The following is a 16887-nucleotide window of genomic DNA, read 5'->3' as shown; positions in this document are numbered from 1 at the left end:
TCTCAAAGCTTGGAGCAGCGCAAGTCCAAAAGACGGGTCACGTGTCCAGACCTCGAGCTCGTCGAGCCTCGACCGAGACCCATCGCTCTGGTTCATCCCCACCGCACCAGGCGCAGGCCCTTTACGACTTCAAGCTTGCTGTCCGAAGATGGTGCTCAACGAGCTAGGTCGACGCATCAATGCGGCCTTTTCTGAGCTGTCGCGGGTGCCGGTCGTGGACGATGCTGCCGTCGATGGGCTGCTCAAGAGCGTGTGTGCGGCGCTCCTCGAGAGCGACGTCAACGTCAAGCTCGTCCAGGGCCTGCGCAACAATGTGCGAGGCACGGTCAAGGAGCAGCTCAACGAGGGAGGCGACAAGGCAACGAGACTGACCGAAGGCCAACGCAGGAATATTGTTCAGAAGGTGGGCGATATGAATGCACTCTTCGATCAATTCAGATCAAGCTGACATGGGTCCTCCTCCCAACAGGCCATCTTCGACCACCTCGTCCAGCTCATTGATCCAGGCGTGGAGACGTTCAAGCCAAAGAAGGGTAAGGCAAATGTCATCATGTTTGTCGGTCTTCAGGGCTCGGGCAAGACAACGTCGTGCACCAAGCTGGCGCTGTACTATCAGAAGCGTGGATTCAAGACAGGCCTCGTGTGCGCAGATACCTTCCGAGCCGGTGCCTTTGACCAGCTCAAGCAGAATGCAGCCAAAGCCAATCTCCCCTTTTATGGCTCGCACACCGAGACGGATCCCGTGGCGATTGCCGGGGCTGGTGTGGCCTCGTTCAAGCAGGCCAAGTTCGACGTCATCATCGTCGACACCAGTGGCCGGCACAAGCAGGAGGGCGAGCTGTTCCGGGAGATGGTCGAGATTGGCGAGGCGGTGACGCCGGACCAGACGATCATGGTCCTCGACGCCAGCATTGGTCAGGCCGCCGAGGGACAGAGCCGCGCATTCAAGGAGGCCGCCGACTACGGAGGCATATTTGTCACCAAGCTCGACGGCCACGCAAAGGGCGGCGGTGCCATCTCGGCCGTGGCGGCGACAAAGACGCCGATCCTGTTTATCGGTCTAGGCGAGCACATGACGGACATTGAGGTCTTTCGGCCGCAGCCATTCATCAGCAAGATGCTGGGCATGGGCGACATCTCGGGCCTGATGGACAAGGTGCAGGAGGTGCAGATGGCCAACCCGGAGCGGCAGCAGGAGATGCTCAAGAAGATTGAGCAGGGTGGCATCTTTAGCATCCGCGACTGGAGGGAGCAGCTGAGCAACATCATGAGCATGGGCCCGCTTTCGAAGCTCGCCGGCATGATCCCGGGCCTGGGCCAGATGATGTCTGGGGGCGGCAACGACGAAGAGGCGGGGCGCAAGATGAAGAAGATGATCTTCATCACCGACAGCATGACACGCGAGGAGCTCGACTCGGACGGAAGCCTGTTTTTCGCGCCCGTCAGCCGCAAGAAGAAGGAGAAGAAGCCGGACGAGGCGGGCGGCAAGCAGGTTGCGAGCACGAGCACTGCTGCACCGTCGTCGAAGGAAAAGGACGCCAAGGGAAAGAAGGAAAAGGTGCCCGTGCGCATGACGGCGAGGGCCCGGAGGGTGGCCAAGGGAAGCGGGACGAGCGTGCGCGAGGTCGAGGAGTTTCTGATGCAGTACCGCATGATTTCCAAGATGGTCAAGTCGATGGGCGGCAAGGCCGGGTGGATGAAGCGCATGCAGGGTGCAAAGGGCGGTGCAGGCGGCGGCGGCATGCCTGCGCCCGGCCAGCTGCCGCCAGGCATGAGCCGGGAGCAGGTGGCCAAGATGCAGAACGCGCTGCCGCCCGAGATCAAGGCGCAGCTGCGGCAGCCGGGCGGCCGCGAGAAGCTGTTGCAGCAGCTACAGAGCGGCAACATTCCCCCCGAAATGGCCGGTATGATGGGCGGCATGGGCGGGCCAGGCGGAGGCCTCGGTGGACTGGGCGGCCTGGCCAACATGATGGGTGGAATGGGCGGCATGGGTGGCCTGCAGTCGATGATGCAAAACATGATGGGTGGGGGTGGACCGCCGAGATAGCAGTCGTCTCATCACAAGTGTAAGCAGTTGTACCAACAGCAGCCACATCAGCCGCATCAGCAGCAATGATGATGATGATAGAATTGCGAATGATGATGGAATTGCACGCATTCAATACGACTAAGGCAGCTGCTCAGTACGACTTGGGCAGCTGCAGCACCCGTTGTCCAATATAGTTGAGGATCATCTCGCGAGACACGGGCGCGAGTCGGGGAACGAAGCTCTCCCGGAGATACCTAGAGAGAGTGTGTGTGTAATGATCCTGCGTCAGCGTCTGGGTAGGAAGAGGAAGAACAGCGACTGTATGCGCACCTCTCGACGTGGAACTCGCGACTGTAGCCCATGCCGCCCATGGCCATGAGGGCAGCCTCACAGGCCTTGTAGCCAGCCTCGCTGGCGACGAGCTTTGCCGCGTTGGCCTGAGCGCCCGCGTCTGGGTTGCGCTCGTCGTAGAGCCGGGCAGCGGCATAGGAGAGGTGCCTGGCTGCTTCGAGATTGGCCCAGGCCATGGCCAGCGGGTGCTGCACGCCCTGGAACTGGCCGATGGGCTTGCCAAAGACGACGCGGTCGCCCGCGTAGCTCGTCGCCTTTCGCAGCGCCGCGTAGCCGGTACCCAGAGCCTCGCCGGCGAGGAGGCACCGCTCGGCATTCATGCCGTGGAGCACCTTTTTGAAGCCGGTGCCCTCGTCGCCGACGAGGCAGTAGTCGTCGACCTCAAAGTCGTCGAACCAGACCTCGTTTGCGTCGACTGCGTTGCCGCCCATCTTGTCAATCTTGCGCATCTCGAGGCCGCTCCGCAGCTCGCTGTCCTCGGCACTCGTGTGCGGCGTCTTGGGCGCGGCCCGTCGTAGCGGGGCAAAGAAAAGCGAGAGGCCGCCGGACCGCGACGTCTCTGACGGCTCCGAGGTACGGGCGAGAATGACGCCGTGCGAGGCCACCTGCGCCGACGAGGTCCAGATCTTGCTGCCGTTGATGACCCACTTGTTGCCGCGCTTCTCGGCGCGCGTCTTGATCTTGAGCGTCTCGAGGCCGACGTTTGGCTCCGTGATCATAAAGCAGCTGCGGATCCGGCCGTCGAGAATACGCGGCAGCCAGTCCTCCTTTTGTTCCTGCGACGCAAACTCAATCAGGGGCATGATCGGGTACACGTTGGCGTGGATGCTCTGGGCGCCCGACACGCTTGCGCCGGACTCGGCAATCGTCTGCAGCATCACCGTCGCCTCCGAGATGCCCAGGCCAGCGCCGCCGTACTCGGGCGGCATGCAGATGCCCACCCAGCCGCCCTCGGCGAGGGCATCGTACAGCTCGTGGGGATCTGGACATGTGCTTCTTTCAGCGCCCCTGCTCCTATACCATCGCGGACGGACAAATACACTCACAACTCTGTGCGCGGTCCTTTTCCAGCCAGTAGGCATCGTCGAAGCGGTCCGTGATGGCCTGGATGGCCGTGCGGACGTCCATCTGCGACTCGCTCAGGCCGCTCTGGGATATTGTCGTGAACGGCGCATCAAAGTTGGTCAACGCGGGGGCCGTCGAGTGCAGCGCGCGAGCTGCTCCGGCTCCTGCAGGGGCCGCCGCCGCCCTTTGGAGAAGGAGGCGAGACGGTCGAGGGGGAATCAGCCCGCTTGCTCCCCGTCGGAACACGCGAGATGCCATGGCAAGTAGTAGTAGTAGGTAAGAAGCTTAGGAGCAAATGAAGATGCCAATCCCCGCACTTTTATTGCTAGCACAGATGGAGGGCTCTCGACCGGTAAAAGCATCAGGCGGATCAAGGTGGAGGACTGCCGGGCGGGTCCTGCGCGCAGAGGGAAAGTGAGGGCAGGAGAAACGGAGCAGAATCAGAGCGGAGAGACTGAAGCACAAGAGCAGCCAAGCATGTAATGTAAGCGCTCGGTTTTTGTCGGCCCCCGATCGTCGAATTCGTACTACGGATCTTGGACCATGAATCTCCTGGGAAACCACGCCCGATCTCAAGGTGGGGTTTTAGTGTCGCGAGAGCCTGCCTGCGCTGGTGGGGGGACCTAGGAACACAGCCTACCAGATCGGGAGCATGTCCAGAGCTGCGTTGGGAAGAGGCATATACCCCTGCAGCAGACGCCGAGCATTTAGCTTCGATAGGGTGGCCAAGTTCCATTCACGGGTGAAGGACAGCTTAGCCCTACGTATTGGCTTCGCTTCGCCTGCCCCAGCCTCGAGTCATCAGGGCGGTCATGCTTTGCAAGTCGTATGAGCGAGCGCCTTCATGGCAGCAAGCCTGCCTTGACGGGCCCCTCACCACACTGAGCCGAGATACGCCCATCCCCCTCGTCCTCCTCCACCACCATCAACATCTGCTGCTGCTGGCGCGATCGCTAATCGTTTCATTAGTCCTCGAGAATGCTGACACTACACTCCGACAGAAGTTCGCAACATTCGTGGAGCCGACTGGAACTGATTCTGACGTCTGTTCTTTCTTGTACCTTCGTCCCACCTCTCTCCCCTGATTCGTGCTAAGAGCGGGCGAAGGTAGAGGGGTGCAGCCGCGGGACGCGCACAGAAGCTCCTGATAATAACTCCCGTTGTATTGTTCACTAATCTTTTATTCAAAGCTCGGACTGTTCTTTTCTCGGAATTATTCTAATCTAAACTTCAGGGCCCTCCGTCGTCCACGCTCCATTATTTGTCTCGGACAGGCTCACCCGTCCCTGTCCTTTTGTCACTCAGTCGCATTCGCTCTCGTCCTCACCTTAATTTCCGATAGAGAGACGCCTGCAAGGCGCCGGCCACTGCGTCGCACGACGAGACGTAGAGCGCAATCATTGGCCCCGTTCGTGACCACACCAATCCACGCTCGCTTCGTTTCTTTTCTCTGCCCGACGACGACCGGGCTGCACCCTACCAATTGCTGCTGTTCTCTTCGCTGCTCGGCCTTCCCAGCCTGGAATTTGCCAATTGCGTCGTGCGTCGAAAAGGACAAGCAGGGGCTTCACCTACTCTCACACTTTCTTGCGTTCAGACTCGCGCGCAAGCACGCGATCCCTCAATCGCCATCTGTCGTCTGTGTCGGTTGCACGAGACGGGCAAGCACGGCACCAACGCACTTGACAGCCAACGGGCAAAGAGACACGGGCAGAGGTAGCGGCCGACGCAGGAGTAGAGGCTGAAAGTAGGGTCAGGTCAGAGAGACAAGAGGAGCTAGCAAGGGGAAAGAGGGGAAAGAAGCGGGCGTGGCTCGTTTCAAGACCCGAATACGCCCATCTCGCCGGCCGCTTTCGGGAGGTGAAAGCCTGCCTCCCCCCCCCCCCCCCCCCCCCTTGCTCCCTCTTCCTTTCCCTTTCTCGGTGAGCTTAGAGACGTACGGGACGGGCAGCGGCGCACAGAATTACGAGGAGCGACAGCGGCGGAGAAGAAAGGACGGAGTGGAAAAGATAGGCGCGGCGAGGCGGCAAAAATGGGCGCCTGCCTGTCGTCGACCGACGACAAGAAGGCCAAGGATCGGAGTGTGCTGATAGACCGGCAGCTCGAAGAGGACAGCAAGAGACTCAAGAAGGAATGCAAGATTCTACTCTTGGGTGCGTCTCTCCATCTATCTCTTCTCTAGTGACGTGACCAAGGCCCCCTGCTGACATTGGTGGTTCCAGGCTCTGGCGAGTCGGGCAAGTCGACGATTGTCAAGCAGATGAAGATCATTCACCAGAATGGCTACAACACAGATGAGCTCATGGTATACCGGTTAACAGTCATCAAGAATCTCGTCGATTCGGCGCAGGCCATAGTCCTGGCCCTCCGCAAGTTTGCCCTCGAACCCGAGCGACCAGAGAATCGCGAGAATGCAGACTTGATTCTCCAGTACCGCGTCGATGCGGATCCAAACATGATACTCGATGCAGAAGTGAGCAGGGCGATCGAGTCCCTCTGGCAGGATGCCGTCATTGCCCAGGTCATGGAGCGCACGAGCGAGTTCTACCTCATGGACAGCGCTCCTTACTTTTTCGACGAGGTTCGGCGGATATCGTCGCCAGACTATGTCCCAAACGAAGCCGATGTACTTCGGGCGAGATCCAAGACAACGGGGATATCCGAGACGAGGTTCAACATGGGCCAGCTCTCAATCCACCTCTTTGACGTCGGGGGCCAACGCTCCGAGCGGAAGAAATGGATTCACTGTTTCGAGGCGGTGACGAGCATCATCTTTTGCGTTGCTTTGAGCGAATACGACCAGGTCCTGCTCGAGGAGAGCGGGCAAAATCGAATGGCCGAGTCCTTGGTTCTCTTTGAGAGCGTCGTCAACAGTCGCTGGTTCAGCCGGACATCAATCATCCTCTTTCTGAACAAGATCGACATTTTCAAGCAAAAGGTGCCCAGACAGCCCCTCTCCAACTTTTTCCCAGAGTACAGCGGCGGCAACGATGTCAACAAGGCCGCCAAGTACATCCTCTGGCGGTTCACCCAGACAAATAGGGCCAGACTCAGCATCTATCCGCACCTGACCCAGGCGACAGACACGAGCAACATCCGCCTTGTCTTTGCCGCTGTCAAGGAGTGAGTCTGAGCTGCTGAAGAACGGGAAAGGGTATAGAGCTGACATTCGAATCCCAGAACCATCTTGCAGAATGCGCTCAAGGACTCGGGCATTTTATGATTATTCGGCATTGCAACCAGCATCTCTTCCATCTCTACTATCCCATTCTGCTGCCTACGCGCGCTTTCTCTGATCGATACCACTTCCTCCCCTTCCCCCTCCCTCTTGCTCATCCTTCCACGTCACCTTATACACCTGGTCGTGTTCCCATGCCGATCCCTGCCCCCCTTTTCTAGTCATCTCTGTCGTCGGCGCACGTCGTTCCTACTACTCTGCAATTACTACTGGCCCTTCCCATCATGATGAAAGTGGGGTCCAGCAACGTTTATCTCTCTGACCGTTTGCATTTCCGCTCTCGCTATGACTAGAATCGTCTATTGTTGCAAATTCAAGTCTACAGATGGGCTTCTGCGCCTCTCTTCTCTTCTCGTCTAATAATACAGTGTATGCGGTGGGAAACTTAGCGTGTGTGTGAAGATGCCGGAGCAGGTGGGGCAGGCGTTGGGTTGCTCGACGAGGTCGCCATGCTTGGAGACAGGTACATGTCGAGGTGCGTCGAGACAATCACGGCCGCCCTCGCTCGATCGACGGGCGCCTGTCCCATTTGGGCGCGCAGGGCCAGGGCCGTGCCCGTGCATGTCGGCGTGAAGCAGGTCCGGTACTCTCGATCGTGGCGCTCGAGGCCCCTGCCGAGCAGTTGGTGGTGGACGAGCTTCTTGATTGTCGCTCGATTTCGCTGCTGCTGCTGCTGCTGCTGCTCGTCAGTCCCCTCGACCTTGCGAAGAGGGCCAGGGACAGGTGTCAAGCTTTGTGAGGGCAAGTCAAGCGGACCAATCGAATCACTCCTTTCCCGCTTCACTGTCACGTTCGCTCGCTCTGCGCTTGGCGAAAGCTGCGCGGGCCATTCCTCCTCCTCGTCCTCTTCGCCAGCGTCATCGTCCAGCGAGGGCGGCAGCGAAAAGCTGTCTTCGCGCCTCGGTCTCTTTTCGCCCCTCCGCCCCGGTGTATGGTTGCCGCCCGTCTTGCTCCTCCTCGAGGTCTCGGGCTGCTGCGACTGCTCTTCCTTCTTTGCAACGAGCTCAGCAACACTGGACGTGCTCGCGGACTTCTGCAGCTTTCTCTTGCTCCCGAATTTTGCGCCGAGATCGACGATCGAGGATCTCCTTGCGACGCTGCTCCCTTCCGTCCTGGCTCGCACCGGCGGTGGCGGCGGTGCCAGGGTCATTGAGCCTTGGGAAACTCGCCGCGGATCCGATCCTGGCTTTGCGGCTAGCTTCGTCTTTGCTGTCAGAATCTGAGCGAGCGACGATGCTATGACAAGACAAGAAAAGAATTAGTCTCGACTTGCCCGCTCACGGAGCTCAAATCCAGTCCAACGACTTACGGCGAGGGGCGGGATCATCGGGCCGCAAAGGCCAGCCCTCTGCATTTGGCTTCTTCTCAAATGTCAGTGAGGGCCCCCTCCGTGCCGCCCTCTTGACAATCTTTCGTCCCAGCACCAGCTCGAGCGTTGCAACCCCTGCGACCTCCTTCCTGCGACCCATGATGGCAAATTGGGTCGCTCCTGCTTGTATGGTCGAAGATGCAGGCTGAGCGGCGTGGTAGGACGACGAAAAGGGGTCGTGGGACTGTGCTCCGGGAGACGAAGCTGTCGAGCGCTGGGGCGACAGAGCGACGGACGCCGTTTCGAGAGACAACAAGATAGCTGGAGAGCTGGGTGTCTGCTTGCGCCGAGAAGGGAAAAGAGAAAGAGAAGTAAGAGGATACATGCGTACCTCTCGCGCAAGAGACACAAGGAAGACAAACTCACCTCGGATGAAGGGTAGCAAAAGGTGCGTTCGAAATAAGCCACTGTCGAGTGACACTTTGGATCGATGTATGCGCGCATGCCTGTCCCAATCTGGTAGGTGAACGATACACTGGCACTTGGGTCGTCGTGGTCGGACGACGAAGGGACCACGTCAAGGATGGGTAAGGGTGCGTGTCGGACCATCTCGATTGAGAGACACACATCGGCTTCCTGCTCCCGTGTCATCGTGGACGCGTCCTTCCTCTGTGCTCCGTCTGCGTGGGAAGAAGAAGATGGCGCAGCGGGAGAAGAGGCAAAGTAAGGCTGGCACGTCGAGACAAAGGCAACGCCGGGGAGCGCGGTCCCATCGGCCAATACCAACGAGCCGCGCCAGAGCAGACGAGGCTTCCAGGGTGATGCCTCGGCGGGCGCCTTTGCCGGCGTGTTCGTCTGGACGACGGCCGCCATAGCGCCTCTAGCGCCTCGTCGATACTCGTCTCGTCCGACTATGGTGTTGTTCTCGAAACACGAGAGAATGTCCCGATCTTGTTCTCAGTTTCCCAGGGTGCCACGTGGACGTCGCCCCGCCCACGGATCGATAGAAGGGGGTTAGGTCGAGAAACTGTGTGACAGTCCAGGGCCCGGGCCGGGCGCTGTCTGTCTGCATCATTCGCCGTCGTCGCTGCCTGCTGCATGCGCCCTTCCCGAGATGGCAGCTTCGACCAGCCAAGCACCTGCGCCTGCCTGTCCTTCTTGTCTACGATCGAATAAAAGAAAACAGACGACACCTGTGGCCCGATTGCTTCTTTTCTATTTTCTGGCCTTTTTTTCATTTTTTAGACGCCTGTCTATCTCTTTGCCCAGCGTAGCAGAGGCCCGGGTGGGTGGATCGTCTCCAAGTCGGATCGGCTGTTGGCCTTCCTACACAAAGGCAACAACACTTACACTACATTTCAAGCGCGCGCGTGTTACTACTCTACTACTACACTACACTACACTACACTACACTACACTACACTACACGACCCTACTACTACACACTACTACTGCTCCCCGCATCAATTGTGTCTCGGCAATAAAAGGGGCTAGGGTGCTCACCACTTTAACAGATAGGGAAACGAGGCAAGAGGGAAGGGAAGGGCAATGTCCGAGCAGAAAGGCAACGCCGCTGCATCATCTTCTCGACTCGTGGCCGACGATTCCTCCTCCTCTAGCTCCTCCTCGAGGACGACGGGCGAGGGCGCTCGTTTGGACATCAGACGACCGTCGCACAGCTCGTTCACGTCCTCGTCAAACAGCAGCAGGAGGCCCTCGGCATCGACGTCTGTCTCGACGACGCGGAGGCCCTCGAACGTGTCGTCGCGGAGCGCTGTCACGGCCTCGAGCTCGCCTCCGCAATCGCCTCCGACAACACCCACCCTCCGCTCTGGGAGTCGGAACCGGATCTTGGCCAGCGCCAGCTCAGCGACCGCCTTGGATGGAACCGAGCCGCTCTCTCGTGCCCTGTCGACGTCGCCCCTGCCTCGCGCGCTCTCGGCGTCCCCCCCTCCACTACCTGCGGGCATCAGCAGCGGGAGCAGCATCAGGTCCTTTCACCCCACCGAGTGGACCATGCACCGGCGCCAGTCCTCGCCCTCGTCTTCGTCGCGCAACCTGGCCACCATGGGTAGCCCCGAGGAGGGGGAGGAGGACTCGTCGTTTGCATCGATGCGAGCAAGGCGAGGCAGCGTGGCCTCGGCCTCGGCCTCGGTGGCCGAACGGAAAAAGAAGCTGGCCAGCGCGGCGGGGGCCAGTGGGAGGGAATTTGATGGCGTAATCACTAGCGGCAGCGGTGGTGGTGGTGGTAGTTTCCTTGCAAGTCTGCGACGGAAGAACAGCAGTACTGGCGCAAGTCCAAATGCGTCGGCCCAGTCGCTTGCCCGCAGCAATAGCAACAGCAGACGGGTCCCTCAATCGACGAGTGGTGCCTCGCTCGCGTCGGAGTCTCTTGAAGTGCCCATGCCCGCTGGCAAGACAGAATCGCCCATTGTCGGCGTCGGCGGCGTCGGCGGCGGCGAGAGCACGTCAGTGACCAGCAGTGGTGACAGCGTCAAGGCGGCCAAGTCGAGCCTCAAGTCGAGGCTATTTGGGCTCAGGAGCAGCAACGGCAACAAGGCCGACTCGAAGATGAAGAAGCTGAACGGCAGCAAGGCGTCCTCGCGACGAGGCGCTGCCTACGACGGCTCGGACCGCGGCGATACTGCCTCGATTGCGAGCGAGCACAGCGGCTCCGTCTCGCAATCGCAGCCAGAGGCGACGCCCTTCTTCACCCCTCCCCTGGGCATCAGTGGTGGTGGCAATGGGAGTGGGAGCGAAGAGGCAATCGTCTCGTCGTCGTTTGCAGACTCCATCGACGCCCGACTCAGCAGGGTCGACAGTGGCAGTCGCCTGTCTGCCGGTCTGGCGACATCGCCAGGGGGGGCAGAGGCGACCGCTCGCAGTGGCATCTCAGCGCTCGGTCCATCCTCGTCTTCTCTGGCGCATGAGCCCACGTCGTCGTCGTCGACGAGGTCAAGCAGAGGCGCTGCTCTCGCTGGCCTGGGCCTCGAGTCAGCGTCCATCCCCACCTCGCGTTCTCAACCTCTACAGCTCAGCGTGCCAGCACGAGACGAACAGGCTGGGGGGTCACCCACCGAGGCAGCCGGCCTCGAACGACCACGATCGAGATCGCCAGGAGGCACGATGCTGCGCATGGACAGCTGGCCTCCCCGCGAGAAGCGATCGTCGTCGTTTGTCAGCATCAAAGCTTCAGGTGAGCATGCTCGTACTGACTGACACGGGGGACACACTCTGGCTCACCAGCTTTCTCCTTGGGGCCCCAGCAGGAACCGGTGGTGGCTATCGTTTCGAGAATGCGGCCAATAGCAAAGCGACCAAAGCCGCCATCGAGTCCAAGGGACCGCTTGGTAATGGTCCAGACGCTCCGGTCTCGACATCCCTCGAGACTGCCAGTGTCGACCCGCAACCCAATTTCCTCAAGATGGACCCAGCGAGAAGGACACAGAGGCCGCTTCCTGCGTCCAGCGACCCCGCTCGACCAGGCACAAGTCCCAAACTCGGCTCCCCAGCTGCGCTGGACACGGACAAGTTCGAGCGTTCGGCGCGGCCACTGATGCAGCGCTCCGACTCGTCAAACTCCTCCCTCGACAAGGGCCGAAAGAGGCACAGCAAAACATCGTCCCTCTCCGCCTCTCGGCCCACGACGAGTGAGGGAACCAGAGTACGGACGACCAACGGCAGCTCCTTTGCCCTGGCCGCTGTCACTACGGGCTCCTCCTCTGTCGAACGGCCCGCTCTGGTGAAGCGACCCTCGTCGCACCACGGCCGTTCTGATCGAGAGAGCGTGAGCAGCCTGGCCAGCTTTGCATCGAGTGCCCAAAGCGTATCGGTGGTGCCAAGATCCAGCAGCTTGCGAAATGCGCGCTTGGCAGCAAGCTCCGCTTCGAGCGGCGCAATCGGTGACCACGAGCGCCTCCCCTCACCGCCCGCGCCGCCGAGGATGAGCTCGACAAAGAGCATTGGCAAGAGCGCTGACGGTGCTGAAGGTCCATCCGTGGATGGCTTTCATGCTGGTGACACGCCGCCTGCAGACGACGGCGGCTACAAGTCAAAGAGGACGAGCCTGCTCGATCTGGAGGCACGTCCCCCGCCAGGGTCGAGAACATCAGCCGCGAGCGCCGCTGGAGCTGCTGGAGCAGGCGCATTGGCTGCCATCCGTGCACGCTTTGGCGACGGCTCATCAGCCAAGCGTCCAAAGCCGTCGGCGGAGCACGACGAGCATCGGGACAAAGTGTCGCAATTGAGGAGCGATGAAGGCCCCGCCAACTTTGACGCCGCAAGCCCGGAGAGCATGAAGACGGCGCGGGCCGAGCTGTCGCCAGCCTCGACTTCCGCCCCCCATTCCACCTCGCCTCCTGACTTTGTCACTGACATGGGTGGCTCCCTCTATCCCATTTCCTCCCACGAGAGCAACGTCAGCGTTGGGCCCGAGAGTACACAGCACCTGCATGCTGGTGAGCCTAGACGACCAGAAAAGAGCCCTCTCCGGACCAGGCAAGCAGCGCCGTCTTCGGCGAAACCAATTCCGGTCGGCTCGCCTTCGGCCGAGACGCTTCGAGCAATCGAGGAAAGGCAAAGGATGCGGCTCGCACTGGGAGCCAGCCCGCCGAGGAGGAGCATCGAGGAAGTGGCGCCGATGGGTGCCATCATGGCCAGCTCCCTCTCTGGCAGCTCCTCGTACGACGTCGAGAATGCAGTGACGCCCACGTCGCCCTCGACTCTGCAGACGGGTATGCCCATATGGAACGACGACATCAAGCTCAAACCTGTCCCCCTGACTGCCAAACGGCGCAGCAAAAGCTCGCGCCCGGGATCGGCTTCTGGCCTGAAGCTCGAGGACAGCCCACGCTTACGGCAAGGTAGCCCGAGGCTGAGTGGCAGTCCCATGATGCAGGGTAGTCCCAGCGCGAGTTCTCAAGGCATGGTGAGACTGCGAACGAACAGCCTCAAGATGCGTGCAAAAGCTGCTCTCCCTGCCGACGACATGGCCGCCGCTGCTTCAGCCTCGCAGCTCTCTCTCGACTCGAATGGCGACGCAAGGTCGTCGGCCAGCCAGGAGACATCGGTGCTGTCTCACGGCACTGCACCAGCCTCGTCTGCTTCGGGCTCCATGGCGCAGAGGTACATGTCGCTGAGAAAGGTGACGCCGCCAGCCTTTGGTTTCAACAGACCATCCGACAAGGACGCAGGCGCGGGCGATCAGAAGAAGACATCCAAGTGGAAGCCCTTTTCTGGGGATGCCAGAGAGGACAGCCCTTCGAGCAGCTCGCTGTCTTTCACGTCCAAGCTCGGCCGCAAGACTACAAAGAGCCGCAAATCGGATCCAGCGCTGGCAAGGCCTCAGATCAGGCGCATCTTTGACGGCCAGGACATCGACAGCTCCGACGGCCAGACGCCGGCAGTGGAGGAGGAGCAGGCAGGGGCATTTGGAGAAGCATTTAGACGCAACGGCTCGACTCCATCGCTCGGCGACAAGACCAGGTCGGTCCACTCGCTCGACGCTGCCGGTAAGCTCGGCTCCCCCGTCGCCAATCTTGGGCCGACCAGCGTAGCCTCGCCGGCATCGGTGGGCACGCCCGTCGAGGAGCTGACGGACGAGATGAAGCGCATCATCAAGCGGAGGAATGTCATCAGGGAGCTCGTCGAGACCGAGAAGAGCTATGCGTCGGATCTGGCTGTGGTGCGAGACGTCTATCTGGCCAGGGCAAAGGCAAAGGCGGGCATGTCGGCCACGTCGATTCTGCATACTCCCTTGTCGGGTGGCCTGAGCTCCTCGTCCTCGACGCCGATTCCCTCGCCGGGCGGTCTTGGTCTTGGACCGCCGCCGTCGGCAGGTGCAGCAAGCACCACCTCTTCTCGGAGCGGTCTCATCAATCAGCGACTCCCTTCGCCGGGCGTAGGTGGGCCAGCAGGGACCTACTCGCCGTCGTTTGCCTCATCTTCGGACCCGAGCAATCGCTCGTCGATGTTCACCGTGTCCTCACAGACATCGCAGACATCCGACTCGTCTTTTCCCTTCTCGACGGCCAATGCGCCGCCGTTGCCTGCCACACCGCCAGCCATGGCAGGTATGACGACGTCGACGTCTTCTGGCCAGCTCTCCACGTCTGCTTCGGCGGGCACAGTGCATGCACAGTCGACGAGCTCGCTATCAGCGTCTTCACCAGCGCCAGCATCTGCGCCGACGAGACCCCCGATGCACGTCTCGACCGCTGGCCACGTCCTCATGGCAGGCGCACTGGGATCGCCTGATGCGCCCCTGACGCCAAGCGACATCCGCATCATCTTTGCCCAGCTGGAGCAGTGCGCTGTCTTTGCTGATGAGATGGCTGCCATACTGGAAGGTGTCATGGGGTCGTTGGCCCTTTCGCCCTCGCGCACCGCCGCCGGTCAGTCTGTTGAAGATGCAGAGGATGACCGCATCGGCAGGGCGTTTCTCAGTCTCATGCCGCGCATCGAAAACGTGTATACTGCGTACTGCTCCCGACACGAGGCATCAATGGCCAGGCTCCAGGAGCTCTCTGCCAACTCGGGCCGTGCTTCGGCCTTCTTCAAGGATTGCACAGAGGTGGCTCGCAAGCAGTGAGTAGTTTTTTCCCTCCAAATCGTGTCTCGTCTCGTGCCACACTTTGCTCATCTTTTGTGCTTTCACCCCCTCTCTCTGCCTTCAGCACCAATGCGTGGGATTTGGCTTCGCTCCTTATCAAGCCAGTCCAGCGCGTGCTCAAGTATCCGCTGCTGATCCAGCAGATTCGTGCCGCAACACCTCCCTCGCATCCCGATTATGAGTGTCTGGCGTCGGCATTGGAAGAAATTGGACGGGTGGCAGACAACATCAACGAGGTGAAGAAGCGCAAAGACATTGCAGGGCACATTATCGCTAGCAGCAGAACTGTTTCGTCTTCTCGCCAGCGCACTGCCACGGGTGGTGATGGAGGAGGAGCTAATGAATCCGTCGTGACGCCGCCATCGACAATCAAGAAGGGAAAGAAGCTCAAGGACAAGTCGGGCAGGCACTCGATGCTGACAACGCCCACCTCGGATCACGCGTTCGACAGCTATGCCTCCATTGTGGATCGCTTCCTCGCCCTGAGGCGTCGCGTTGAGCAATTTGCGCAACAGGCCTTGGCGTGGTCGCTGCATCTTAGGGACCACTACGACGCGGAGATACGCTTGTTGACGCAGATGCGCAACGTCATGCAGCTCACACTACCGCCTTCCTCTCCATCTGTGGCCCCAGGCACGCATGACGAGAGCCGCGCAAGCTCTGTTGAAGAGGAAATGGCTGTGGTGGCAAGCCTCGAGCGCATCCAAGCATACCAGGTCTTGATCCGCACCGTCGTCAAGACCTCGTGGCGGCCCATGCACTCAGAGATTGAGCACAACATTGTGCCAATGACTGATCGGCTCCTCCAGATGTTCGACAATCCCATGTCGGTCATGGCCAAGCGCGACGAGCGAGAAGCCGACTACTTCAAGTATCGAACGATGAAGAGCGATAGAGCGCTGGACAAAAAGGCAATCGAGAGCGTAAACGGCTTCATCGCTCTTCACGCCCAGCTTCTGGACGAGCTGCCCCAGTTTATCTTTGGCGTGCTGACGCTCCTCGACGTGGGCGTGCAGGCATTTGCGAGGATTCAGGCCGCTCACTACCTGGATGTGCGCCGCGCCGTGCTCGACTACTGGCGCGTCAATAGCCCGAACCCCAACGAGGTGACTCCGACGACGGCCGGCGGTGAGGCGACGATCCGACATGTGCATCCCGTGCGCGCGTACTGGAGTGCTCACCGGCGCACGAGCGAGCTTCTCGAGACGCTGCGCATCACGTCTTTTGAAGGCAGTGGCGTCTTTGCTTCCTCTGCTGCCTTGGCCGACATGGCCGAGGCGGCAGGAAAGGGAGACAGAGCAGCGGGAGACGATAGCGGTTTCGACACCGGCCTCTTGGCGCCACCTTCGTCCTCTCTGGGCCATTCGCCATCGCTCAACTCCTCTCCCGTCCCTTCTCGGCGACCGAGCGGCGTGGCTGGCCTGATGCGAACGATTTCGGGAAGCTTCTCCAAGGAGTATTCACCTTCGTCGAGCTCGCCGAAAGTGCCCCTTCCTCCGATGCCTTCTACGTCCGAATCGGGTCATAATGACACATCGGTCGTGCCAGAGCGGCCTCCATTACTGCCCAGCCTCGTCTTTAGAACCGATGGCGATGATGGCTTCTTCATCCAGAACAGCCCCATTCCCTTCCTTGACGACAATCCGGAAGCGCCCAAAAAGGAAGTTTACTTGGGCTCCTCGCCTGCCATGGCACTCTTGCCTGAACTGTCGTCCACCGAGGCGCAGCCACCGCCGGTACCACCAAAGTCGGAAGGAGCTCTGGGCTCTGAGCAGGCGGATATGAAGCCGCCCATGTCACCGCGGACGCAGCAGCGACACAAAATGCCGGTTCTCTACACCCTCCAGGCTTCCGAAGCCAGCCCTTCGGACGGACCTCGAGAAGACCGAATGGGATGGCCATGGTTGTCGTTTGAGATTGGCGACAAGCTTCGCGTCCTGTCGTCAAACAGCGATGCCGATGAGGCAGCCGGCGACAACGACCTCGCAAAGACGATTCTCTTTGGCCGCATTGACCGAACAGGCAAGCTGGGCTGGGCAGACAAGCTGTACTTTGGTGCCGCTGCGTCTCCTTCGCCCGTGGCGTCCTGATATTCTCTTACCTTCATCCCACCCCCCTGATCTTGAAACCATGTCGCTGTAGATGACGGGATACCTTTTCGCAACTTGCACGGATGTACCCTCGACCAAAATTTGTCACCCATAGCTAGGTTGTACTGTACTACACTCTTCGAACCCTTCCCCAAAATTGAAAGGCACTCTTTCTTTCGCTCGTCCTGGCCTCAA

General features: G+C 60.2%; 5 protein-coding genes across 5 annotated transcripts; 3 read left to right on the top strand and 2 right to left on the bottom strand.

Annotated features, from left to right (window-relative positions):
* Positions 1 to 18: 18 nt before the first annotated feature.
* FA10DRAFT_247775 (signal recognition particle protein) lies at positions 19 to 2154 on the top strand. Its single transcript, XM_025519466.1, has 2 exons — positions 19 to 403; positions 470 to 2154. The coding sequence occupies exons 1-2, from the start codon at positions 149 to 151 to the stop codon at positions 2045 to 2047; spliced, it is 1833 nt and encodes a 610-aa protein (XP_025380726.1). The 5' UTR covers positions 19 to 148; the 3' UTR covers positions 2048 to 2154.
* On the bottom strand, positions 2114 to 3914 carry FA10DRAFT_25032 (acyl-CoA dehydrogenase NM domain-like protein). Its single transcript, XM_025519563.1, has 3 exons — positions 3427 to 3914; positions 2360 to 3362; positions 2114 to 2283 (listed from the first exon to the last, which is right to left on the bottom strand). Exons 1-3 carry the CDS (start codon positions 3701 to 3703, stop codon positions 2181 to 2183), a joined length of 1383 nt encoding a protein of 460 aa, XP_025380725.1. The 5' UTR covers positions 3704 to 3914; the 3' UTR covers positions 2114 to 2180.
* Positions 3915 to 5354: 1440 nt separating this feature from the next.
* FA10DRAFT_273952 (guanine nucleotide-binding protein alpha-3 subunit) lies at positions 5355 to 7014 on the top strand. The gene is made up of 3 exons (XM_025523193.1): positions 5355 to 5598; positions 5668 to 6568; positions 6626 to 7014. The coding sequence occupies exons 1-3, from the start codon at positions 5478 to 5480 to the stop codon at positions 6666 to 6668; spliced, it is 1065 nt and encodes a 354-aa protein (XP_025380724.1). The 5' UTR covers positions 5355 to 5477; the 3' UTR covers positions 6669 to 7014.
* FA10DRAFT_25070 (hypothetical protein) lies at positions 6739 to 8985 on the bottom strand. Its single transcript, XM_025519571.1, has 2 exons — positions 8419 to 8985; positions 6739 to 7016 (listed from the first exon to the last, which is right to left on the bottom strand). Exons 1-2 carry the CDS (start codon positions 8863 to 8865, stop codon positions 6906 to 6908), a joined length of 558 nt encoding a protein of 185 aa, XP_025380723.1. The 5' UTR covers positions 8866 to 8985; the 3' UTR covers positions 6739 to 6905.
* Positions 8986 to 9183: 198 nt separating this feature from the next.
* FA10DRAFT_264162 (hypothetical protein) lies at positions 9184 to 16855 on the top strand. The gene is made up of 3 exons (XM_025520543.1): positions 9184 to 11188; positions 11259 to 14577; positions 14667 to 16855. The coding sequence occupies exons 1-3, from the start codon at positions 9541 to 9543 to the stop codon at positions 16690 to 16692; spliced, it is 6993 nt and encodes a 2330-aa protein (XP_025380722.1). The 5' UTR covers positions 9184 to 9540; the 3' UTR covers positions 16693 to 16855.
* The last annotated feature ends 32 nt before the right edge of the window (positions 16856 to 16887 follow it).

This window comes from Acaromyces ingoldii (genome assembly GCF_003144295.1).
Source record: "Acaromyces ingoldii strain MCA 4198 unplaced genomic scaffold FA10scaffold_1, whole genome shotgun sequence".
NCBI lineage: Eukaryota > Fungi > Basidiomycota > Exobasidiomycetes > Exobasidiales > Cryptobasidiaceae > Acaromyces > Acaromyces ingoldii.
This window is presented reverse-complemented; position numbering and strand designations above follow the sequence as displayed.

Bases quoted from the DNA above. Each gene is read 5' to 3' on its own strand.
- FA10DRAFT_25032 (XM_025519563.1), bottom strand. From the start codon at position 3,703: ATGGCATCTCGCGTGTTCCGACGGGGAGCAAGCGGGCTGATTCCCCCT. The intron at 3,363-3,426 runs GTGAGTGTATTT...GCACATGTCCAG, and splicing joins AAAGGACCGCGCACAGAGTT to ATCCCCACGAGCTGTACGAT. The intron at 2,284-2,359 runs GTGCGCATACAG...CACTCTCTCTAG, and splicing joins CGCGAGTTCCACGTCGAGAG to GTATCTCCGGGAGAGCTTCG.
- FA10DRAFT_264162 (XM_025520543.1), top strand. From the start codon at position 9,541: ATGTCCGAGCAGAAAGGCAACGCCGCTGCATCATCTTCTCGACTCGTG. The intron at 11,189-11,258 runs GTGAGCATGCTC...TTGGGGCCCCAG, and splicing joins TGTCAGCATCAAAGCTTCAG to CAGGAACCGGTGGTGGCTAT. The intron at 14,578-14,666 runs GTGAGTAGTTTT...CTCTGCCTTCAG, and splicing joins ACAGAGGTGGCTCGCAAGCA to CACCAATGCGTGGGATTTGG.
- FA10DRAFT_247775 (XM_025519466.1), top strand. From the start codon at position 149: ATGGTGCTCAACGAGCTAGGTCGACGCATCAATGCGGCCTTTTCTGAG. The intron at 404-469 runs GTGGGCGATATG...TCCTCCCAACAG, and splicing joins GCAGGAATATTGTTCAGAAG to GCCATCTTCGACCACCTCGT.
- FA10DRAFT_25070 (XM_025519571.1), bottom strand. From the start codon at position 8,865: ATGGCGGCCGTCGTCCAGACGAACACGCCGGCAAAGGCGCCCGCCGAG. The intron at 7,017-8,418 runs GTGAGTTTGTCT...AGAGAGGCGCAG, and splicing joins TTTGCTACCCTTCATCCGAG to AAGCCCATCTGTAGACTTGA.
- FA10DRAFT_273952 (XM_025523193.1), top strand. From the start codon at position 5,478: ATGGGCGCCTGCCTGTCGTCGACCGACGACAAGAAGGCCAAGGATCGG. The intron at 5,599-5,667 runs GTGCGTCTCTCC...TGGTGGTTCCAG, and splicing joins ATGCAAGATTCTACTCTTGG to GCTCTGGCGAGTCGGGCAAG. The intron at 6,569-6,625 runs GTGAGTCTGAGC...TTCGAATCCCAG, and splicing joins GTCTTTGCCGCTGTCAAGGA to AACCATCTTGCAGAATGCGC.